Below are 24,921 nucleotides of genomic sequence, written 5' to 3'. Positions count from 1 at the left end.
GAAAATGACGCTTTGCTAAAATATGGCAAGATTCAGCTCTTGGTCACATGATAAGGAAGGCCATTTGATCCATCTTAATTCTTCAATCCATCATGATCTACACCCCAGCTGCCTCCATTGCAGAATTTAATTGCTTCTTTAATAATTCTAGAATTTTCCCCTGAAGCATACTGAGAGTCTCATAGCAAAGAAGAGACAATACTAGTGTAAAGTTATATTTTCAGCCCTTTCATGCAGTCTAGGACTTTTATCTTCTTTCACATTGAAGCAATTAATTCAACTTCAGGCCCATTTATATGAAAGAGCACGTTGCTCAAAACCTACTTCGGGAATTCTCAGACAACGTTTTCATTCAGAATATTAAATAACTTCTGCTCATGTTCTTTCAAGTCTATTTGAATCTTTTATTTTTTTTTTTAGCTTTCATTGATTGCCCTTTTATCCCTGAAGTTCTGACAGAATTTTTTACCTTTTATGTTTTCCATCTTCTCCTAAGGTTTCTTTCTAGATCATTCTCTTTCATCCTGAGAATGCCTGGAAAATATTTCATCTTGACAATGCCTGAAAAAACATTTCTGTCAAGAGTTTAGGACATGGAGTGGGGGGAGTGTGAAGATAATTCAGATAAATGTGGAGATTGGGGATTCGTTAACAGGGGAACACAGAGTTTGGTTGACTCCAGAGTTCTGATTGTGGAGGTAATTTTGTTACACTTGGGTAAACATTTATAAAGTGGTCTCACTGTTTGGTATCCTTCTTTGAATGTTAGGTGATGGTCCTGCAACAAGTCAAGCTGCCAGACTTGGTGGAACCTCATATGATGCAGCTTTGCTGTCGAGTGCAGAAACCTAATCGATGAGGGGTGGGTTCTGCTGCATATACTGTTAGTGGTGATCAAGTGTCACTGTGGGCAGTGCTGGTGCCTGTTGACAAGCTGCTGTAGCCAGTGATCTCATGGTCTCTCACTTGGTGTCCACATAACTTCACCATTTTACTCTGTAGTCGGCTAGGTTCTTCCAGGTTCAATGTTTGTGTATTCATGTCACACTGTCAAGTGGAGCTTTGGGTATCCCACTGAACTTCTGGCTCCAGCTACTTCCTTACTTCCTACAGAATATCCTTGGGAATGTATCTGTCTTCCGTCCTGCAGAAATGCCCCGAGAATCATATAGTACAGGAGAGGTCTTTTGACCAATCCAATCTGTACCCCAAAAAAGATACTACTACCTATACTAGTCCCACTTTTCCATACTAGGCCCAAAGCCTTCAATGTTACAACACTTAAGCTCTCATCCAAATACTTTTTTTAAAAAAGTTTTGATGTTTCCCATCTCAACTATCCTCTCAAGCAGTGCATTCTAGAACCCCCACCAACCTCTGGGTGAAAAGGTCTTTCCTTAAATTCCCTCTAACTCTCCTGCCTTTCACTTTAAAATTATACCCACCCCCACCCCAGTTACTGACACTTGACCACTGTCTGATGAACGGCCATGTATGTGGTAGTTTTATCTGTGAGAGACATTGCCATATTTGCAATGCTGTCCTTTAATAAGGTGCAGAGAATGAAGCACAGACAGTGGAGACAGGGTTTGCTGAGGCTCCTTTCTCAATAGCTGTGGGTCACCGATGTTTCACCGTCATACATCAAACTACTTGAAGCACAGTTGTCCTGGTCCTAACAGTCAGCCTGGATGTTATTCCAGGCACAGTTCATCACTCAGCAAAAGGTGGTAGCTGTTTTCCCCAGACATCTATCAGTGCTGCACTTAAAGACAGATTGTCTGTCATCACAGATCCAAGCTCACAGAGTTTGCTAACCACTATCAGTGAGGTGTTGTTTACTCTGACGAGGGCAGACATGTGACATCCTATGCATAGGAAAGACAACCCATGCTTCTTCGTAGCCGATATTCTGCCCCAGCCACAAGTACTATGCCATCTTCTTAGAGGAATTCGGTGGTAAACTGTGTTGTATTTTTATCTTCATTTTCTGTCTGTAGTTTGTAGAACTTGCTGTCTAACCTAATGTTGTCTGCACCGGTGGTTAAGAGCCAAATCAAAACAACAAGAAGTTAGGGTTATCCTGCTAAACTTTCATCTGGCAAAGTCTGAGACAGGAGCCAGTTTATAAGTTTATGCTGAATAACGCATTCAGCCAGCAAACAGACTGTCCCTTTGGGAAACTAAAATAATCAATCATTTTGGATGAAGGAAGCACCTCCGTAGCAAGCAGGGGAGGTATGGAAATTGGTGAATTCAATGTTCATGCCATGTGGTTGTAGGCTCCCGAGGCAGAAGATGGGGTGTTCTTCCTCCAGTTTGTGAGTGGCCTTGTGTAGGTGGTGGAGGATGCCCAGAACGGGTATGTACTCAGGGTAGTGGGAGGGGGGTTGAAATGGATGTCCACAGGAAGGTGGGGTTGGTTGGTGCATATGGACCAGAGATGTTCCTTGAACTGTACCACGAGTTTGCGTTCAATCTCTCTGATGTAGAGGATTGGCCGTAGCAACAACCTCTGTGGGTGTCCAAACCCAATTGGTTGTCGTGGTCCAAGTAGTAGCTCAGCACCTTCTCATGGCTTCAACCGATGATGGTCACATCTCTGAAAAATTAAAGAATTACAATTGGAAGTGAGTTGCCTGAGCTTGGTTAATGAATTTTTGCAAAGTCTGTCTCCAGTAGGACTTAGGGGTGTGTGTGTGTGTGTGTGTTTGTCTGTCTGTCGTGTTGGGGATTGCAGGTCCATAAGTGGAAGTAGCAGAACTCAGTGACATGGCTCAAGCTGCACAGATTTCTCTGCAGGAGTATCATGGTTGGGAAGTAAAGGAAATTAACAGAGTGAATATCTGAAGCGCCCTGTTCCTGTTCAGGAGCTGACTGAAAATTCACTTCCTCTCCCAGGTAATTTCAATGACAACTTTACCTTTATTTGAGAATCTGAGATAACAATAGGCCCTGATAGAACTTCGAAATTCTAAAGTGGCTCAAGAACTGAGCCCCATCCAATCAGCAAGGGTTCATGGATTGGTCCAAGTGTGGTACTTTGTAGAGGCCCAACAGGAGGACCAATCTCCTTTGCTTCACTTACTCAGATTTACCTAATCTGAAATTCTCAGGAAAGCTTTACAGAACTGGAGAGCTGTCAATCTTGTTCAATGTCCTTTGAACTTGGGCAACTGAGTGTTCAGAAAAATCGGAATAGTTAATTTTTTTTTTGTGACTGCTTGGGCCTGGAGCTTTGGAAAATAAAATGATCAATCATTTTGGATGAAGGAAGCACCTCCGTAGCAAGCGAGATTTGAACCCAGAACCACCGAGCCAGAGGTGGCAGCACATCCCTTAGCTTTTGTATACATTTTAAACCAATCTGTTTGCATAAGGTTATGACACAACTTCAGAGCAGGTAGGATTCGAACCTGGGTCTTCCAGTGTAGGCACTACTGCTGATCCAGTGAAGACCCATTTGGACATGTAATGATATACCTCCAGAGCAGGTAGGATTTGAACCAGACGTCTAGACCTGGGAGATGAGAACACTAGCACTATGCCATAATAACCCCTTAAATCAGAATGCTTACAACTGTCGTTAAATCTAAGCAGGGAGACCCCAATGGATTTGAAATCCATCGCCGTAACCACTTGAAAATGATTATTTTTAATCAAAATGCTCGGGCATGTTATGATATCTCTCTTTGTGACAGATCAAAATTCAACCCAGAGCTTTTGGACCCAAGGCAGAGGCATTACCACAATGCTATAAAAGCCCCCTTGTGCCCCTAACCTTTACTCAATTAATATCAGTTACTCTTAATCACAACTAAAGCATGCACATGTGCACACATAACTGATGTTTGATTTTGATTTGATTTGATCTGATTTATTATTGTCACATGTACCTAGGTACAGTAAAAAGTTTTGTTTTGCAGTACAGGCAGATCACACTATATGAAGTCTATAGGGAAATAGAGCAGAGCGAGGAATACAATGTTACGGCTGCAGAGAAGGTGCACAAAGATTGAGATCAACATTAAATTTGAAATTTGGGAGGTTCATTCTGAAGCCTAATATCAGCGGCGAAGAAGCTGTTCTTGACTCTGTTGTTACGTGTATTTAAGATTTTGTGTCTTATGCCCAATGGAAAAGGTTGGAAGAGATTGGAACTGGGGTGGGAGGAGTCTTTGATGATGTTGGGTGCCTTCCTAAGGCAGCAGGAAGTGTAGATGGAGTCAGTGGATGGAAGGTGATGGACTGGGCTGTGTTCACAACTCTCTATAGTTTCTGACAGTTCCCGCAGAGCAGTTGCTGTACCAAGCTGTGATACTTGGATAGAATTCCAGGTCCGGACACTAAATTCACAACGTTTAGTACCAGTAACTTGTAACCACATTATTGACACATTTGATACAAACACTGCGATTAATGAGTAAAACGAAGCTTTCAGGGCAGACTTAACAAAGCTGAGGGGCTGCAGTTTGGGAAACCATCCAACTCAGTCTACTTCTGTTGAAGGGAAATTATGCCAATAGTGAAGAGGGTGAGCGCAAGTCTATTCCAACACAACTCAACATTACCATGTTACAATTGTAACATGCTATGCTTTTCCTTTCAGGTCATGTCAAATCGAATGTGGAAAATCTTACCAATGTGAATTAGGGCCTAGTGTGAAAAATAATTGCAATCACAGTTCTGTTCAGCTGATTACATGCTACACGCCTTGATTGGTCGTTCTTTCTCCCTATTCTAATATTCATGTTGCCAGCAGGGTCAATGATATATTGTTCTGTTAGTAGATATTCTCCTTGGGCTGTGGGCTTCTTAAAGGGACAGTGCAACCACCTCGCTGCTGAAATCCAAAGATAAAGAATTACAGCCAAATTCCAACTTGATTAATGCTATCTTCATCATTTTTAATTTGATTACGATGCTGCTTCTACAATGCGCAGGAAAGAAAATGAAAATAAAATAATGTGCATGGAATCTTAATAGATTTCCTGGAAAAATCCCACAGCGTTTCACATGAAATTGAATTCCTTTGAAGTTTAATGTTTGTAATTGATTTGCTACAATAAACTCTGCCCTCCATATTGTAATGAAGATCTACAAGTAATGGAGAAGTTGCAAATTGATATCAGAGCCAATTTTCTTTTCTTTTGTGGGCTGTGGATTTCACTAGCTAGTCCATAATTTATCGTCCTTAACATGGGTTTGCTTGCCAGTGCTATTTCAGAGAGCAGTTAAGAGTAACCACATTTGAAGTCAGAAGTTGGCCTTACTGGGTAAGAATGGCTGATTTCCTCCCCAAAAAAATCACAGCGAGCCTGATGGATTTTTAAATTTAAAAAATCGATAGTTATCATGGTCATCATTACCGAAATTAACCTTCACTTCCAGGTTCGTTAACGGAATTTAAACTCCTCAGTTAGTGTTATTTGGGTTTGAACTCATATGCCAGTGTGTTACAAAAACAGAAATTGCTGGGGAAACTCAGCAGGTTTCCACAGATGCTGTCTGACCTGCTGAGTTTCCCCAGCAATTTCTGTTTTTCTTTCAGATCTTCAGAATCTGCAGGTCTTTGTTTAATCCCAGAGTATTATCCTGCCCAAACTGATGACTAGTCAATTGTCATTCCTACTACACCATCATCTGTCCCTCATCTGGCCATCACCAGTAGAACCATCTGAGCTGCCTTGAATAGATGACTGCCACTAATCCTCCTTATTGACATCAGTCTATATTACTGATGGGGGAATATAGCCATACAGTTACTGCGTAATACTTAATGGCTAGTTAATTACACCTACATCTTAGTTGCATAACCATCTCTTGTGAGACCTTAAATGTAAGCACATTTTTTTTCAGCCTTTGGCCTGCTCTTGTAGTAAAAGTGTTTATGTGGCTGATGCTGTTCATTTCTGGTCAATGATGGTTCTTTAGAATGTGATGGTAAGTCAGTAACAGCAATGCATCAAATAACAAGGGAATTTAGTTAGATTCTCTTTTGTTGGAGAGTGTTATGGACCAAGCCAGACCCCCTCAAAACATTTCAAGAAGAAGGCCCAAACCTTAACTTTTCTAGTTATTTTGAGCAGGTGTAGGGTAGATATTCCAGGAACGATGCAGCTGGTCAAAACCCTTTGGTTTTAAACAAAACAGAATTTATTTACAGAGTACCAAATGAAACACAAACGAAAGAGAACAGAGTATAGAATAACTTAACCTATCGAACAGACTATCTCAACTTAATGGTGCTGTTCCAAAAGCCTGCAAATTCCCATAAACACCCCCTTGGCAAAAAGGTAACATCAGGTACAGGTTCTGACAGGAGAGAGAGAGAGACAGGGCAGAGAGATTTAACATGGTACCTCCTTCCACTGTGACTGTTTCTTTGGATTCCTCAGCTTAAACTGACCAGCAGCTCTGAACAGCCAGACGGCGAAAAACCAAAACAAACCACAAAAAAAGGTGAGTTAGGAGAACTGGCCTCTCCCCTTTCATTGTACAAGTGTTTTTTTTAAAGAAACTTGAAAACCATTTTCCTGAGGCAGTGCCTGTTAGTTACAATTAAATTGGCCCTAAAACCCACACAAACCAGACACATCAGAACCTCTGCCTTTATGACCCCTCTGAAAAGGAATCAAGGACAAAATAATCTTGTTAAAGGAGCAGCATTGTCACAAGATAGAGAGTGCCAGTTTTAAAGTTTTTGCGAAAGAAGCAAATTGTGAGGTAAGGAAAGGTGATTTTTCCACATAGTGAGATTCTAGGTTGTGGAATACATTGCCTGGAAGCATGGGTGGAGGCCAGGTTAATTAAGGCATTCAAGGGCATTGGATGATTGCTAAAATAGAACTAACATGTGGGGTTCTGGAGAAAAGACAGGAGACTGGTACTATGTTAAGGTGCCGAGAGACCAATACCGGCACATTGGTCTGCACCATAATACTTCCTGGTTCTGTCACATGACAGGATAGCTGGCTGCAGGATAGCCTTGTATTGTATCAACTTCCCATCAATTGGGGTGAAAGCAGAAGAAGCCTTTTATACAAAGGAGCATAAAGCTGTGGAATGTCACTAATTGAAGCTGAGACCATTTCTAGCTGGATGAAAGGGATCTAAAGACATAGAGGGAGCTAAGCAAACTGCGGAGAATTTCATGGAGCAATTTGTTTTTGAGTTGTAATTCTGTGTAACTAGATGAAGGAGGTCCCAGATCCATACTGAACCCAGCCAGTGCTGCTGTTTTCACCAGAATAAATCCATACGATCAATAAAATGTGGTCAATAGCATCATTATGTTTTAGTATTAACTGGGACACAAACATAAGAAGGAGTAGGCTATTTATCCCCTCAAACCTGCTCCACCATTCAATAATGGCTGATCTACTAATAGACTCAACTCTATTTTCCAGCCTTCCTCCTCCCCCTTATTTTGAAACTGTTCCCATTAGTCCCAGACTCTTCTATGAAGGAAAACGTCGCCTCAGCATTCTCCCTGTCCAGCTCTCACAGAATCTCTTATATTACAGTAGGGTGGCCTCTCATTTTTCTAAACTCCAATGAATCCAAACTCAACTTGCTCAAACTTTCTTCTTCAGGTTTATGGTCTGGATTTGATTAAAAAGAACATAAGAAATAGGAACAGGAGTAGGCCATCTGGCTTGGCAAGCCTTCTCCACCATTCAATAAGATCACGGCTAATCTTCTCTGAGGTTCAGCTCCACAGTGTCCACCATCCTGACTGACCCTCTGAAAAAAGACAGCAGCAGCTCATTGTGAAAATGAGCAAAAGTTGGCACTGAACCACAGAGACTAGGAAAACCCTAAACTCAATAAGCTGCCTGTTGTTGTGGGGGAAAAAAGACCCCTCTTAAATGTATAGCACTAAGCAAGCAAAGACCTTTATTTGAGTACAGGCAAAGAAAAAGGTCTTGGTCATCAAAGAACACCTCAATGATACGGAGTGTGCAGCACATATTTATAGCTCATAATTTCCTGGTTTTACCACAATGTTTGGAATGGCCATTCATTATCAACCACAACATTACAGCCCATAATCTAATCAATAAACTGAATTATGCAAGCCCAGCAGATGTCCCTTGTTATCTCAGCTCTCGACCTGGATAACATATTTACTCAAGTTATGAAACTTAAAGCTTGTAGACTGCCCTTGATCAAGTATCCCATCATGCTAAAAGGGGGTCCACCTAACTAAAGCACTTCTTTCAAATCTGTTAATTCAGTTAATATTAACTGTACTAATATTGACTATTCCATGTCCCTACTTCTCCTGTGCTGAATTATATGATAATATGAGTATTATAAATAACCTCAGCATCTTTGGATAATGGGGCAGGGACAATGACATCAAACATGGCCATAGTCTATGGGTTGTTGCAATGTATGGATCTACATTGTACTCGGATGTAATATATTCCATGGTAAAGTTATTGCTCATGCTATTCATGACTACAAATCAATTATTACTATTTGGGACATTAAACTAGCGCCAATTGTAGTGCACTCTTACTTTTCATCTTTTCATTATTGGTAGCCATGACTTCAAGTGCTGAGGCCCTAAGCTCTGGAATTCCTACCCTAAATCTTCCAAACTCTCTCTTTTTTTTTAAAAGACCACATTTTAAAACTCCACCTTAAAGATGTTCAATGGTTCAGTCTCTGCTGAGCAGACCCAACATCTTTCATCCAGGCTTTAGGTTATTCCCCGCTAATATCTCCAGGAATGTCCAAATATCATTCACCTAATAAGGTTGGTCTGACGTGAATTGGGATATTTAACCACGTGAAAGGTGTTGTGCACATTGGAATTTATTTTGTTAGGCTGTACAACTAATATAACCTCCAGAGTGGCAGCGACAGGGTCATTGAATAGTCTTAAGGCAGAGGTAAAGAGGTTCTTGGACTAACAAGGGAACTGAGGGTATCAGGGTAGGCATGAAAATGGAGTTCAGATGATAATCTAAACAGCCATGATCTTCTTGAATAGTGGAAAACATTCAAGGGATCAGATAGTCTATTGCTGCTTGTAGGTTGTACGCTCATGTGGTGTATGTTAGAGTATACATTTTAAATGACAGGTATTAAAATGGGAGCTCCAGTTAAAAAAGGGAATATGGAAAATTTGCAAGGTCATCAAATTTTGGTACTTCCTATTTGTAGACTGCCTGCACACTAGCCCAACTTCAGTAGAATAATGAAGCATGGATTTTCGGTCACGATGGTGTTGGTTTCCTTCCAACAGATGACATCATCCTGTTGAAGTTAGGATGGGGTCAATTTCACAGAGTAAACCCCCTCCCCCACCCCGACAACACACAAATATAAAACAATTGAAATCATTAACTGAAGAGCAATGAGAATCTTGGAAACCTGCAGGACAGAAAAAAGCTCTTCAGCCCATCACGTCCATGCTGGTCAGAAAACAACCACCTGATAATTCTAGAGAGATTGTGGAAGAGATTAGGGAATGAGAAGGTGAGGGAGGGTGTCTTCCAAAAAGCAACATTCAAGTTAATAAAGCAGAATAGTCACCTTCTTGGATCAGCAGGAATCCTCCAGTCCCACTCTTGTAGGAACCCCAGCAAACTGTTCAAACCTCCTGTTGACTCATTGCACACTCTTTGGGCAGCAATGGAGTTACAATTGTCCAGGAGCTCTGCAGCCAGGAGAGATGGATACTGCAGCCTAGAAACCTAGATGGAGCCTTTTGAATGAAGAAGAGAATGCCTGTATATTAATGCAGTGTCCCCTATCTAGACAATTATTCTGGGCTTTACATAGACTCAATAGCATTTGCTTAAATTAGGTACAGGCCAACATGAAAATGAAGCTCTGTTTTGGGGCAGGATTTATCCATGTCAAAGTACGGGAAATTAAATTACGCTGGAGAAACGCCTTGTCACTGTGACAATGCGTGAGCAGGTTTGCCACCTACTGGCAGTTCACAGCCATGTCTCTATCCTGTGTTCGAAGTACAAATTGGGTGAGTGCATTTTGAAAGGCCATCAGGAGAGCTGACAAATGAGCCCAAACACTGGAGTCCCTGCCGGCGTGGACATGGAGGTCCTCTCGAGCCTACCAAAATAGTCCTGGAATTGGTTGCTCTCAGGAGCCTGGCCTTTCGGTCATTACTGGCTTTATGCTTTGAAGAACCCCAGTGTTCTGTGTAGCTACAGAGGCGAAACTGGCCAGGACTTCGGCAGACAGCGCTACCTCTCCCTTTCTCTTTCACTGAAGCCCAGCACTGAAGACTGCTCCCCCAAATTCAAACAGTAAAGCCACCAACAAATTTGGATATGTCCATCTGTTCCAAATACAAAATAATTACTCCAAAATGGAGGGGGTTTTCAGAATCATCATGTTCATTGATAAGTTACAAATGCACAACCAGTGGTTATGATACAGTTGGCTGCTGTTTAAATTGCAACTCTGATCCACTTCTTATATAGAATTCAATGAAGGGCGAGCATTGGCACGTTAGTCTACTCATGCCCTGTGATGTTAATACCAGTGACTTGGTATTTAAAGGGAATTTGGGGGCAGGGGATAATTTTTCATGTACATGTCCTGGGAAACTTGCTCCTCACCTACAATAATCAGGCTCACCATTTTCGGATCTTGGAACCTGAGCAAGCGTTCCCATCCTGAAGGCATACTGCAAATCAACTTTGCAATATTTAAAATCCCAAAGCACTTCTTAGGTGTGTAAATCAGCCAAAAAATGACACCAAGCCAAAGAGAGTGATCTGAGGCCCAATAAATTCATGCATGGTTGAAAAGGTAGGTTTTAAACAGAGCCTTAGAGGAGGAGGTGGAGGGGCGGAAAGGAAAATCCGAAATTACTGCCTAGAAAGCTGAAGCATGGTCACCGTTAATGAGGTGAAGAAGGTGAGAGTTGCTCAGAAGGCCCTTGACCTGTGTATTAATGTAACCTGGCCTGTTCTGCATGACAACCAGTTTGAATGATTCCAAGTAAGAGATGGCTCCAAAGTTGCAGCTGTCATCTGCAATTGAATTGAGTTCAAAGTTTCAAAACAGTTATCATCACTTCAAGGACTCACTCAAGAGTCAGAACAGTGTGCACTCATGGTATATTCACACTCTTCCTTTGATTCATTGACACCTTGCTTCAAAATCGATGACTGTGTGAAGTTCCATACATCAACCTGCAGGCAGCAGTTCATCAAACGTTTCACCAATCAATCCTCGACAACTAATGATTGTCCACTAGCTGAAGTAATCTGTCACCTTCAACGTCTGGCGCTAGCTCTGAAGCAATGACTTTCTGAAGAGTATAAACATTTTCTATATTGCAACACACTGTGAGTAAAACTTTGGCACAGTGGTTGCAGTCTTGCTTCTGAATTCAAAGACGTAAGGCCATTCCAGAGGATTGAGCACGACGTTGAAGCTGTAACAGTTCAATGCAGAGGCAATGTGATAATGTTTGTTAATATTTTTGTATTACAGGTGACATATTTTGTCTTACTTGAACTGAGTAACCTTTTGTCTTTGCATATATTCTGAATAACATGTTTATGATGATTCATGTGATCACTCTTCTTGAACCACATTAGCTACATTTTTTTACCATGTCCATAATCTTTGAATTTCTCCCAATCCCCTCTCTTGGATCTACCTAATTTTCTCATGGTGACATGTGCATAGTTAGCATTTGGATTTGAGAAAAGTGAGCACACGCTCATTATGTACTTTCAGAGGAAGTGCATTCATGTAGCACCTTATCACATCTCAGGTCATTTTGAAGTGCTTCACAACTAATACATTTTTTTTGAGCTGTAATCACTATTGCTGAATACCCAAGTACAGTGGCTAATTTGCATATATCAAGGTCCCACAGACAAATACTGGCAGATAAGTAATTAATGAACCTCTGGACTTCAAAATGATATTTTATGCATGTGAGGTGGATGCAGGTATAGTTACAATGTTTAAAAGACATTTGGATAAGCACATGAATAGAAATATTTTGAGGGGATATGGGCTAAATGCAGGTAGGTGGGACTAGTTTAGTTTGGGAACATGGTTGGCATGGACTGATTGGACTGAAGGACTTGTTTCCATGCTGTATGACAATATGACTCTTCAGATTCTAAGTCCCATTCAATCAGTTTTAACTGATGCCAGAGATTATAAGATGTTCTTTTTTTATTTCTCTTCTTTCTGTCGATTTTATGTATCTCTTAATCCGTTGCTTCCTTGTCTCTCTTACGTTTTCTCTTTTTGATCTGATGTTCACCTAATTGTTCTCACTTACACTTCCTAGTTCAGAACCTGTGCAGCTCTTTAATGATTTTTCTACAGCAGTGTTTGCTTACAATGGCAACTGGTTCTCCTTGTTACTTCCCTATGTTACCACCTTCTTTTCTCTGGGGTTTCTGTCCTGTGTCCCCAACCTCACTGCTTAACTCCAGTTCAAACATGTGCATGTTTCCCTTAGGAAACAGAGTGCTGCATTTACACATGATTTCATGCCTAAAGTCTATGTGATGATGTTAGAGTTTGGAACCGTGCGCATGCACACTCCTGAATAAGCTCATGTGTGTAGTTGCTCACAGTCACCAGTATTCAGCAGGAAGATACGCCGTTGTATAATAAAACAGTCCCGCCTCAGGCGACTGACTGTGAGGAGTTTGCACATTCTCCCCGTGTCTGTGTGGGTTTCCTCCGAGTGCTCCGGTTTCCACCCACAGTCCAAAAATGTGCAGGTTAGGTGAATTGGCCATGCTAAATTGCCTGTAGTGTTAGGTGCAGGGGTAAATGTAAGGGAATGGGCCTGGGTGGGTTGCGATTCAGCAGGTCGGTGTGGACTTGTTGGGCCGAAGGGCCTGTTTCCACACTGTAAGTAATCTAATGTAAGTAATCTAATGAACTGCGCACATTAGAAATCTGAAAGGAAAGCAAAGATTGGTGGAGAAACTCAGCAGCTCTGGCTGCATCTTGGAAGAGAACCAGAATTAATGTTTCGAGTCCAGTGTCCTCTATTCTGAAATATTAACTCTGCTTTCTCTCCACAGGTGCAGCCAGACCTGCTGAGTTTCTCCAGCATTTTTTAATTTTTGTTTAAAATACATAGTTACTTTCCCTGATTACACAGGCCCCAAAAGCCCTGGAGAGAGCACCATGCTGCTTGATATCTTCCTAGTAGCAATTTGTTCAGCAAAAGTCCATAGAAGGGCCTGCTTTCTCTCCATGGGTACAGCCTGACCCGCTGTGATCTCCAGCGTTCTTGTTTTAGTTCAAAACTCCATAGAAGCTCTACAGGAAAATACACATTTACCAAAGAGCAGGCAGCCTTTTGTTTACCACTCACAGCAATATCTTTTGAGTATTGACCAAGACATCAGAGATTCTTGCATTTCTTCAGAATAATGTAAGCTCCCGTGGCACTATGTTTATTTCCATTTAAATTGCTGATACTAGTCAAGAAAGATGCTGGTATTTCCCTCTTTTGGTCATTGTTTGTTCTATCCTGACATTAGTGTTAACTTGTATATTCATCCATGTTTGTTTTCTCCTTCCACAGAATCTCAGCTGCATCAAAACTCTCCTGAAAATGAAATACTCCCTGCCAAAGCCAAGGTTCTCCAGTATTTAATGGTCTCCAGTTTTAACCGAGAAGGGATCTATGTATAACTTTCATTTAATTGTGTTCTGGACTCATATGAGTCCAACAGATCACTCCAATGCATGCATGGCCTGTGATAGCAGACTTGGCTCTGATACTGCTGATAGGTTCCAGGCAAATAAGATGCATAACTGAGGCATTGGAAACTTTAGAAGGGGACATGCTTTAAGGCTTCTGCCACATGAAGGTAACCTGCATCCAATTGCATCTTGTAAGTGGATGTTGCTGGGCTGGACACACAACAGCATGGGCACTACCCTAAGTCCAGAAAGATGTGAGAATGAATCTGAACGTAACACTTATAATATTGAAGCTGGTACAATGCATTTGTCACCAGTACAGTACAGAGATTGTGCACTGTACTGGGTCAACTACAGCAATAACTTGTATTTATAAAATAACTTTAATTAAATGAAATGTACTTAGGCATTTGGCCCAAAGAAGCTGAAAGCATGGCCACCAATGGTGGAGAAATTAGAATCAGGAAGTTCATGGGGTCAGAATTAGATGAATGCTGATGTCCAGAGGGTTACAGAGAAGATTATAAATATAGAGAGGGACCTCTATTGAGCACAGTGCACAGATATGGAATAGCAGGTCACATGGTGTGTACTTGACTATTAAGTAATTATACAGTGCATTTACATCTGAAACTGTGTGTACTTTGTTAGTCCATTGGGTCCTCTAAGTTGTATTTATGAAAGGACAAACATTACATTATTGCATTAACACAGTCTATCTATTAACTGTTTTCTTATAAATGTGATGCAGAAACTGAGGCTAACAGGATACATATGAATCCCCAGCACATGAATACCCAGAGATGTGTTAGTATCAGGAACTGAAGGTTCACTGTTCTCCTGCAGTTTACTAAGTTCATGTACATAAATCACGTACTCACACTGAAAGCCACATTTTCAGACTTACAGGGCTTCAATTTTCTTATTCACTGCACATCCTTGTAATCAGCTCGAATCTTGTCAACACATGAAATGTAAAACCAGTGCAGGGGATATGCAGTATAAAAACACTGCAAATGCAAAATGTACTGAATAATTAGTTAACATTTATTTTTCTCATGATTAACTCCAAAGGTTAATCCATTCTATAACAAGAGCAGTTGAAAGCTCAGTGCTAATGACACAAAAAATACATAGATGAACAACCAAAGGAAGCAAAAAAGCTCAAACATTATCACTTTACCAGCAATTTCTTTGATATATGAAAACAATTTGGATCATTTCAGATTGCTTAACTGTGAAATATTGAGTCACATGTCAGTATAATTCATTCTTAAAGCTACTGTTCTATCAGCCTAGCTTGTCTTCCTGAACTGTGTGTTTAGAAACACTCTAAGAGTGTCCTGGAGTCTTCCTTTATGCATAAGTCATATAACAGCACAGAAAGAGGCCTTTCCATCCATCAGTTCTTTGACAGATTAATCAAAATACATGCTTTAAACATAACTATCATTAGTTACAATAACAATGAAACTGGAAGAAAAAAAGATTTGTTCAGATTGTGTGGGAGGAACTAGGAGATGATGTGATGAAACTTTGAGGAATGTATAAAGCATCCATAAATCTCTTCATGTGAAATGGTTCTATTCCATTCACCTGCCTTCTGATTTTCATTGCTGTTGCTCTAACAAATGTTGGGAATTTCTTGGCTGTCCTCAGTATGGATTTGGGAGAGAAGATGAATTCAGTGAGCTCACACATGCCAAAGCCTGAATTTTCATTATTTTAGTTGCAAGTGCAGAGTTGAAAAAGTTACAAATTTCAAAATTGCTCTGGACTGTCAGATTTTGGTTCAGGGCACCTGGGGGAAGGGTTATTGCTGGTGCTAGGGATGGCACCCCAGCAAGAGTTTGGAGGCAATCTGTTATTGTGTGTAGAAATAGGTTGTCTGAAATGCCAGCTTCAGTGCTTCAATAGTTTGTCCCTGCATTAAAAAAACAATAAAATATTCTTCCAGCTCTCACCTGTCACATAATCCCTATGTCCCACCCATGCCACCTAATGTTTCCCACCCACTTCCATGGCTTTCATGACCTCCTTGCTTGCCCATAGCCCTTTAGCCTACCGTATCTCTTCATATTTCCGTGCCAACTTAGTACTATCTCCTGCCAACCTAGGACCTCCCCAGGCAACACCCTTTGTACCCACTATGCCAACTCACCACATATTCAATATGGGCAGACTACCGCACCCATGCTGAACTTAAATAGTTTTTAAAGTTCTTGAGTGTTAATCGTGAATTTACCATTTAGGAAGCACTCCCATTGAACAAAAAGCATTTACTACAGTTGACTTCATTCAGTTACTTAATTCAGTAAGCTTGACAGTTCTTTTGACAACTTGACAGTTCTTCTGACAACTTGACAGTTCCCTTGACAGGTTGACATTCCAATGAATTTCATAGTTTCTTTGACAACTTGACAGTTCTTTTGATAGGGCGAAAGTGAGTACTGCAGATGCTGGAGATTAGAGTTAAGAGTGTGGTGGTGGAAAAGCATAGAAGGTCAGGCAGCATTCCAGGAGCACGAAAATTAACGTTTCAGGCAAAAGCCCTTCATCAGAAAAGTTCTTTTGACAGTTTGACAGTTTCAATGAATTTATTCAGTTCTCATGCACATTGATGTCTACCTTTAATAATCTCCAAAAACGTGTGATGTCTCCCAAAGAATGCCATGCCTCTCCCAAAGAGCATCTTACTTCCTCAAAGACACCCCACGGGCATCCTCAAGAGTAACCAAAGTGTCTCCAAAGATCTCTAGCAATGTTAGATCTTGTCTTGAAAAGTGAAAAGCCTAGAAGTTTTGTTTTGGACAGGCACATGTACCTGTAGCAGTGCAATGGAAATACTCAGTCTTAGAGTGTCAGTGCAATCCTCCAGGAGTTGTTGCACTGTAGCTGAAAAAACTAATTGAATATTAAGGATTGGTCCTAACTTGCTGTCCATAATAAATATTATGTAAATTCATGCTGCATTACTTATCCAAGTTGAACAGTAAGGAAGATTCAGTATATAATGCAGTATGGAAGAACAGAAGTTCCAACACAGTGATCTTTCTTCCACCAGTATTAAACTTATAATACACTAACGTAAAAGCTTAGCTCAAACGAATGAAGTTTCTCACAATGTACAATGTTGTATTATGGCATAGACTGTGGATCAGTCAGGCCTGTACCTTTAAACCTGAGACTTGGCATCACAACATATGATGTTCTAGTATAAAGATACATACCTCATCTATCGTCATTCTTTCTGTAATGGAATCAGTGCAGTGTCTTTACACAGTCAGCAATGTGTACAGTAAGCCTAGTAAGCATAGAATCCAGATTCTGTGCGTAAATCTGTGATATTGTGACCGTTAATAAACATAAAGACATGACATGACATGGTATGTGCATGTATGCTAAAATGTTAAAAAAATTACAAAGCACATCAGAAAACCATTTTGCTGATTGATCTTGAAAATCTCCAAAAACAAAATTGAGAATGCCAAGTTCTCAATTTTGCTCATTAAAGAATAGTCAGTACACCTTGAGTTCAATAAGGATGATGGGCTATGATTCCAGAGCTTTTCCCTTTATTTGTGTCCTCATTATTTACACATGGGTTTGATTTTAAAACAGGACTTGAGACACTCTGGAACAATAAAATTGAGAGTATCATACTCCTAGTATTCTAAATGTCAAACTCTCTTTAAACACATGAAACACTTTCCCTTGCTATTTAGATCACAAACACTATCTCTAGTTTCTTGACTCAGGGTGACTCCATAATCTGTCCAGACACTCCTTGTAGATCTCTACAGCTAGATTCTTACTCCAGTTCTCCTCATCTAGTCCCCAGGCACTCCCATAGGCCTCAGGCTGCTCCTACTTCAAAACACTGTCTATGTCACTCTGGCTCTGCTCCTCTCCAGCTTGACCATGACAACATTCCCTGTACCTGAAAGACCCAATGGGACTGTCCAATTCCCTTACCTGATCCTACCCATCATCAGACATCTGGTCCCTCACTGAAAGCAGAATCTAAGTGCCAAGGCTGAACTCAACTCCCCAAAACAAAGACTTAATTAAACTTTTGCTGGACATACTGAGAAACATCATCTGATCTGGCAAGGGAACTGTATGTACATTTAACTTCCCGTATTTTCATAAATGTACACACCTTACTTTTCGAACAATCAGTAGACTATGTAGCAGAGTATTCAACCACGACTGAGTTCTATGGTCAATGATAGCTCTGTGACCATATGTGTGCTTACAAGCAATCTGGGCATACACGGCTAAATTTCAATGAATGAATCATGTGCAATGCCAGGACTATTGGGCACTGAGGTAATGACACTCACAGTATGAGAAAATGTCTGCAGAGATATTTTTTGGAGATCTAGCTCATTCACTTGCACAATAACTGTCGAGGTGCAGAGGTCTCAACACCTCTGCAGTTGGCTCACATTTAAAAGCAGCTCTTGTTTAAGGTCTTTGCTGAGGGGCAGGCTGCTGCCATTCAGTTTGAAGGAAAAGCTTTGAGCAGCCCTCATTAGCAGTGCACAAGTGGCCTGCATTCAGCTGAGACATGCTTGACTGACAGATTGCTGCATAATCGCGGGAGCCTGATGAGAGCCACTGGTGTAGATGTTTGTGACAGCAGTCACTTTCAATGACAGCTAAAGGAACAACATGAGCAATTATAGAGCACCAGTTAACAGCATTGCTGATCCAGCCTCAATCTCTGCAGCGATGTAGTAACGTAAAAGAGGACCTCCATTTACTGGGATTACCACTTTCAAATCTGGGTAGTGCACCAACAGAAAACTATCTTGGAATGAGCACCAAGCAGATTCACCATAATGATGCTGGGCTTAAAAGAGCTAAATAATAAGGTCAGGCTTGTACTCAACTATGAGAGTCGAAGATTAAAATGTGTGAAAGATAGAGAATGATTTGTTCAGATACATAAAGAGAAAGTATTCCCTGTGGTGGGTGAATGCAGAACAAAGGGTGTGATGCTAAAGTTGGAGCTGGGGCCGAGGGATGCTACCAGAAAGCACTTCTTCACACAATTCAATTGAAAGTTTCAAAACTGAGATTGATTGATTTCTGTTTGGCAAGTGTGTTACAGATTACCAGTCAAGGTGGATTAGTGGTATCATTATGTGGACTAACTGGAGAAGAGGCAGGAGGGATGAATGGCCTGTTTTACTGATGCGATCTTATTTCTTTTTTTGACAAATCTGTGTTTATTGCTCTTCATAATGCAGTTTTCTGCTCAGAAACACATTTACTAGAAGATCTCTGAAGAGAACATAGGTAATGTCTGACATGTAATTTCTGATACTCATGAGCACATCCGCCACTTAATTCAGTCACATTAACATTGGAAACTCAGGTGGAATCTTATAGGAGCTGGAGTGATGGGAGCTACGGTGGAATTTGGGGCAGAATCACCAAAGTGGTCAGGCGAGGCCCATCTCGTTTTTGTAAAAACTCGCTCCAACCTTTATGTATTTGCCAAGCAGTGAGGTGAGTTTCTTACTAAGCAGCAGTGAGTTTGTAATTAATGGGATTATAGATTATGAACAGCCCAACTCATCTCATTAATAAGCAGCTTCCTCTCTTACCAAACACACCAAACAAGCTGGATATCAAGATTCCTTGACTTGGAAGTCAGAGTGGGTATCTCACAACTTCAACTCACCACTCTCTCCAAAGGACCTCCATGTTGGACAGCAGGCACCAACATATCAGACCATGTTCCATGGGCTCCAACCACACACACTGCCCAACAAAGGGGAGTGTGCCAGTCTGCGAGACCCCTCGTGATACATCTTCAAACACTTATCGGTTACTTCTACACTTCAATGCTGCACCTTAGGCTGCACCAGCAACTATCATTGTGATGCTGCAGCAAGGACACTGTGCATCTAAGGACATGCACTCAGCTTATGGACTGCACCAGGCTGCATCTCTGGCCTGTTCACATGTTTTCATAGCATTCACTCTAAGCTAACCTGGATACTTACAGCATCATTGTCTCATACTATCTTGCCTTTTTCTGCATTGCTCTCTCAGAGAAATTAGACTCACATTCTTTCTGTCATACCTTACTGTTTAGTACAATCATAAATTCCAGGAATAGCCTTTGCACATGGAATCCAAAAAGAACACATCACAGGGCAGCCTCTGACATCAGCACAGGGGTTTGGACATAGTCAGTCAGTTGAGGCAGTCACAGTCAGGATGTTCTCCAAATAAGAGGTGAGGAGCCAACTGTTAAGTAGCCCACCACTCATCTGCTCTCCTCTGGACTGCTTTACTTCCAGAATAAGAGAGAGAGGTGGGTATCACAGGAGATGGAATGAATGCCACAGCTGTTACTGTTGGTGCAGGTTCAGAGGTCTCCTGAGTGAATGGGTAGCCAGCACAGATGGCATGCAGAGTTAGTGGTGTTAGACACTGAGTTTGGTTGAGCATGTGGGGAAACATTACAGACAACAGTGAGAGATGGGCACAGCAGCAGAGATCGAGTGGGTATGAGGTATTTGATAAGGATGGTAGCACTTAGTCTGGTGGAGTGGAGAAGGTCATTGATCTTCCTGCTGTGTTGAGCATTCCTCCAAGTGGCTGAGACAGCACTGGTCCAGAAGGAAACTTTGGATTAGGCTGGCATGCACTGGTGTCACAAACTCCTCTACTGTACCTGGTGGAACTAAACATCCCTTGACTCCAGTGGTACCTCCAAATGGCTGCCTTCAGAAAAAGGTGACAATTTCCCCCAGTCTGTCAAGTCTAGGGCAAATGTCAGGAAGATGGACTGGTGCAAGGGATTCTGATAAATCCCAGATATCCACTGAATACTGAGTTGTTCTGGGAACAATGTGTGGTAAGATGGGGCTAGGATTGGACAAAAAGTTACCTTGGGAGGGATGGGGTTGTAGCTAGTTATGAAGGATGTATACAAATTTATTACGAGGCAACACACCAGGTCTCACAGTGAAAAACCAACCAGAAACCTCTACACAACCTGCACTTAAGCCAAAAAAGCAGTAACATTCAGCACAGAGTGTCTAAATGCACAAGAGTGTGATGTATCACATGATGCTGTTCAGCAAACAATTAATATTTAATCATAACAAGAACTTTAGAGTTTAGCCCAAGCAAAGTCAGCTCATCAAAAGACTCAGCACTCAGAAAGATTTTTCCTGCAAACACTAACGTTCTTATATGCAAACGAACTGTTAAGTCTTTCCCCAGTTGATTCACCTCTGGAAGCTTCACTGTTGCAATTAGTGGGGCATGTGATGCATTTTCCATGTGGCTAATTAAAGACAATATAGGACACAGAAGTTACCAAGATCTGACATCCAAGTGACAGTTCAGGTGGTACAAATCCTGCCGGGACCAATTTGGAGAGATTGCAATGTAGTCTGGTGGTCAGATTCAAACTGAATTAAACATCCAGATGACTGGCTGACATTCTGATCTCAGCTGACACATAGGTGTCCTGCAGAGTGCAATGAAAAGGCTCAGGAAATGCTTCCCTGCAGAACAAGTAACGTACATGGGGCATTCTACTGTATCCACCTCTGTAAATCCAAACCTAGGGAAATGGGCGGCACGGTGGCACAGTGGTTAGCACTGCTGCCTCGCAGCGCCAGAGATCCGGGTTCAATTCCCGCCTCAGGCGTCTGACTGTGTGGAGTTTGCACATTCTCCCCGTGTCTGCGTGGGTTTCCTCCGGGTGCTCCGGTTTCCTCCCACACTCCAAAGATGTGCAAGTCAGGTGAATTGGCCATGCTAAATTGCCCGTAGTGTTAGGTAAGGGGCAAATGTAGGGGTATGGGTGGGTTGCGCTTCGGCGGGTCGGTGTGGACTTGTTGGGCCGAAGGGCCTGTTTCCACACTGTAAGTAATCTAATCTAATCTAAAACTCTATATGCATGCTGTATGGATGAGGTGCTCTTTGTTAGCGCTGACAATACCATCTGTTCCAGCAACTTGTTAGTGTCCCTTAGATTTGTTTGTAATTCAGCGTGAAGTGAAGGACATTTCATCTCTTCCCCATCCCCATTGTTTTCCCATTCAAGTCACGAGAATACTGTCATAGCTGTCCATTGTGATGATTCTTCACCCGTGAGGTTATAAGCTGTTGACCATTTAACACATGGAGGGGTGGGGGGGGGGGGGGTTGCTGCTGCCAATCTTTCTCTCACCCTACCCTCACAGATGGGCACATTGCTGCGTGTTTCACAACTGTGAAGACTGGCAGAGACTCAAGCAAATTATTCCCCTCTTCAGCCCAGTGTTACTGAGACCAGTTACCACACATAGAAACATTAGAAAACAGGTGCAGGAGTAGGCCATTCGGCCCTTCAAACCTGCACCACCATTCAGTATGATCATAGCTGATCATGCAATCTCCGTATCCCACTCCTGCTTTCTCTCCATATCCCTTGATCCCTTTAGCCATAAGGACCACGTCCAGCTTCCTCTTGAATCTATCTAATGAACTGGCCCCAACAACCTCCTGCGGAAGAGAATTCCACAGGTTCACAACTCTCTGAGAGAAGAAATTCTTCCTCATCTCCATCTTGAATGGCTTACCCCTTATTCTTAGACTGTGACCCCCCCCCCCCCCCCAAGTTCTGGGCTTCCCCAACATCGGGAAATTTCTTCCAGCATGTCACCTGTCCAATCCCAATTGAATTTTATATGTTGCTATGAGATTCCCCATCATTTTTCTAAATTCCAGCAAGTACAAGCCCAGTCGATACAGGATGGCATATGCTGCTACCTGGGAGCAAGTGAGGACTGCAGATGCTGGAGAGTCAGAGTCAAAAATTGTGGTGCTAGAAAAGTAGAGTAGGTCAGGCAGCCGCCGAGGTACAGGAGAATCGACGTGTCAGGCATAAGGTGTTCCTTAGGAATATGGAGGGAGAAGGGGGCTGAGAGATAAGTAGGAGGGTATGGGTAGGGGTGGGGGGAAGATAGCTGGGATGGCAATAGGTGGTTGCTGTGGCAAAAACGGCAGAGTATAATGCACTGTGCCTGGAGATTTGTGGGGTGTAAAGTGAGGACTGGGGGGAAGGGGGCGATTCTATCCTTATTGCAGTCGGAGGGGTGTGATTTGAGGGAAGAGGTGTGGGAAGTGGATCGCTATCCCACCTACCTTTCCCCCATTCCCACCCCCAGCTCTCTAATTATCTCTCAGCCTTCTTTCCCCTTCACTTTCCTGATGAAGGCCTTATGCCTGAAACATGGACTCTCCTGCTCCTCGGATGTTGCCTGACCTGCTGTGCTTTTCCAGCGTCACACTTCACGACATGTACTATCACCTGTCTAAAATCAATCAGCAAGGGTCTTTTTAACCTTTGGAGGGACATCAGTTCTCCAGCGCTGTCACATCCTTCCTATAGTATGGTGACTAGACTTGCACGCAGTACTCCAGCTGTGGCTGAACTAACATTACATGCAACTTCATCATTACTTCAAATTGGCAAGTCGACATTTACATTCCAGAAGTAATAAAGGAAAACATCTGTCAGAACCTAGTGTTCAACTGAGCAGGAAAATCGACGTTTTGGGCAAAAGCCCCTCATCAGGGATCGCTATCCCACCTACTTTCCCCCAGCCCCATCCCCAACTCTCTATTTATCTCTCAGCCCTGTTTCGCATTTACAATCCTGATGAAGGGCCTTTGCCTGAAACGTCAATTTTCCTGCTCCTCGGATGCTGCTTGACCTGCTGTACTTTTCCAGCACCACTGTAATCTTGAGTCTGATCTCCAGCTTCTGCAGTACTTACTTTCGCCGAGTGTTCAATTGCCTATTGGTAAGCAGACCAGTGAATAGAGTCCTTTATTTAATTCCATTATACCTTCCAAGCCCCTGGTGCAAAGTCACAGTGATGTCGACATGCTCTGACATAATACAACATTCAGTGCAATGTCAGATTATGTGTATCTGTTCTGGGTCCTTGGTGTTGCAAAAAGCATTTTTGGTACTGTTTTAGAATTGTTTGCAATTGAGAAATTCCTATTGTTCCATTAAAACTTGGATTATGAACAACTTGTATTTAGTTATCTTCAGTAATGAATATCTCTCACCATTCTGGGAGTTGACCCAAAGTGGACAAGCTGTATAAAATCTGTGGCTATAAGACCAAGTCAGAGGCTAGGAATCCTGCAGCGAGTAACTTCCCTCCTGACTCCACAAAGCCTGTCAAGACACGAGTTAGGAATGTGGTGGAGTACTCTCCAATTCCAGGATGAGTGCAGCTCCAACAACACTCAATAAACAAATGCATTCAACATTCACACCTTTCACCACTGAAACTCAATAGCAGCAGTGTGTATTATCTACAAGATGTCATAGAGTCATAGAGATGCACAACATGGAAACAGACTCTTTGGTCCAACTCGTCCCCATATCAATATGCCGTCCTCTCACCGTGATCTGGGTTCTCCGTGTCCAAAAATGTTTCAATCCTGGTTGTGACAGCCCTTTGTTTCCGCCATATCCACTAGCTGCTTCAGTTTGGCCAGGACTAATCTTTCTACGTCAGATATAGTCAGCTGTGACTGGAAGTGTTTCCAGAAATGTTAAAACCATTGTGGACTCTTCCAATGGCAATCCCACAGGTGGAGTATCTGCCAATTGGAGGTGGCTCAATATATCTGCATTTGCTAATTACCCTCCCGGACGATGTTCCAACTTGTAATAATACACACTTAGTACTACAGCCCACTGCTGAATTCGAACTGAAGCTATGGGCAGCACAATCTTATCCTCTGTGGTCCATTACTATTATAAATTTTGTCCATAAAGATACAGAACATAGAACAATACAGTGCAAAACAGGCCCTTGGGCCCTCGATGTTGCGCCAACCTGTGAACTATTCTCAGCTCGTCCCCCTACACTATCCCCAAATCATCCATGTGCTTATCTAAGGACTGTTTAAATCTCCCTAATGTGGATGAGTTAACTACCTTAGCAGGTAGGGTATTCCACGCCCTTATGACTCTCTGCGTAAAGAACATGCCTCTGACATCTGTCTTAAATCTATCACCCCTCAATTTGTAGTTGTGTCCTCTCGTACACGCTGATGTCATCATCCTAGGAAAAAGTCTTTCACTGTCAACCCTATCTAATCCTCTGATTATCTTGTATGCCTCTATCAAATTCCCCCTTTAGCCTTCTTCTTTCCAAAGAGAACCAAGTCTCTCAGCCTTTCCTCATA

At 42.0% G+C, this 24,921-nt stretch overlaps 1 protein-coding gene across 2 annotated transcripts in view; it reads left to right on the top strand.

The window, feature by feature from the left end:
* The window catches only part of LOC122563295 (ras association domain-containing protein 8-like), an 84,931-nt gene extending 67,908 nt beyond the window's left edge, over positions 1-17,023 (top strand). For both annotated transcript variants that reach the window (XM_043716998.2, XM_043716997.2), the window contains exon 5: positions 13,565-17,023. In XM_043716998.2, coding sequence (XP_043572933.1) covers positions 13,565-13,674 — 110 coding nt within the window. In that variant the 3' untranslated portion in view covers positions 13,675-17,023. The remainder of the gene's footprint in view (positions 1-13,564) is intronic.
* Positions 17,024-24,921: the final 7,898 nt, after the last annotated feature.

The sequence above is a fragment of the Chiloscyllium plagiosum genome, unplaced genomic scaffold (genome assembly GCF_037043375.1).
Source record: "Chiloscyllium plagiosum isolate Xiang-an unplaced genomic scaffold, Cpla_swu_hap1 HiC_scaffold_26, whole genome shotgun sequence".
Taxonomy (NCBI): domain Eukaryota; kingdom Metazoa; phylum Chordata; class Chondrichthyes; order Orectolobiformes; family Hemiscylliidae; genus Chiloscyllium; species Chiloscyllium plagiosum.
The sequence above is the reverse complement of the archived record's forward strand: the minus strand, read 5'-3'. Positions and strand labels throughout refer to the sequence as shown.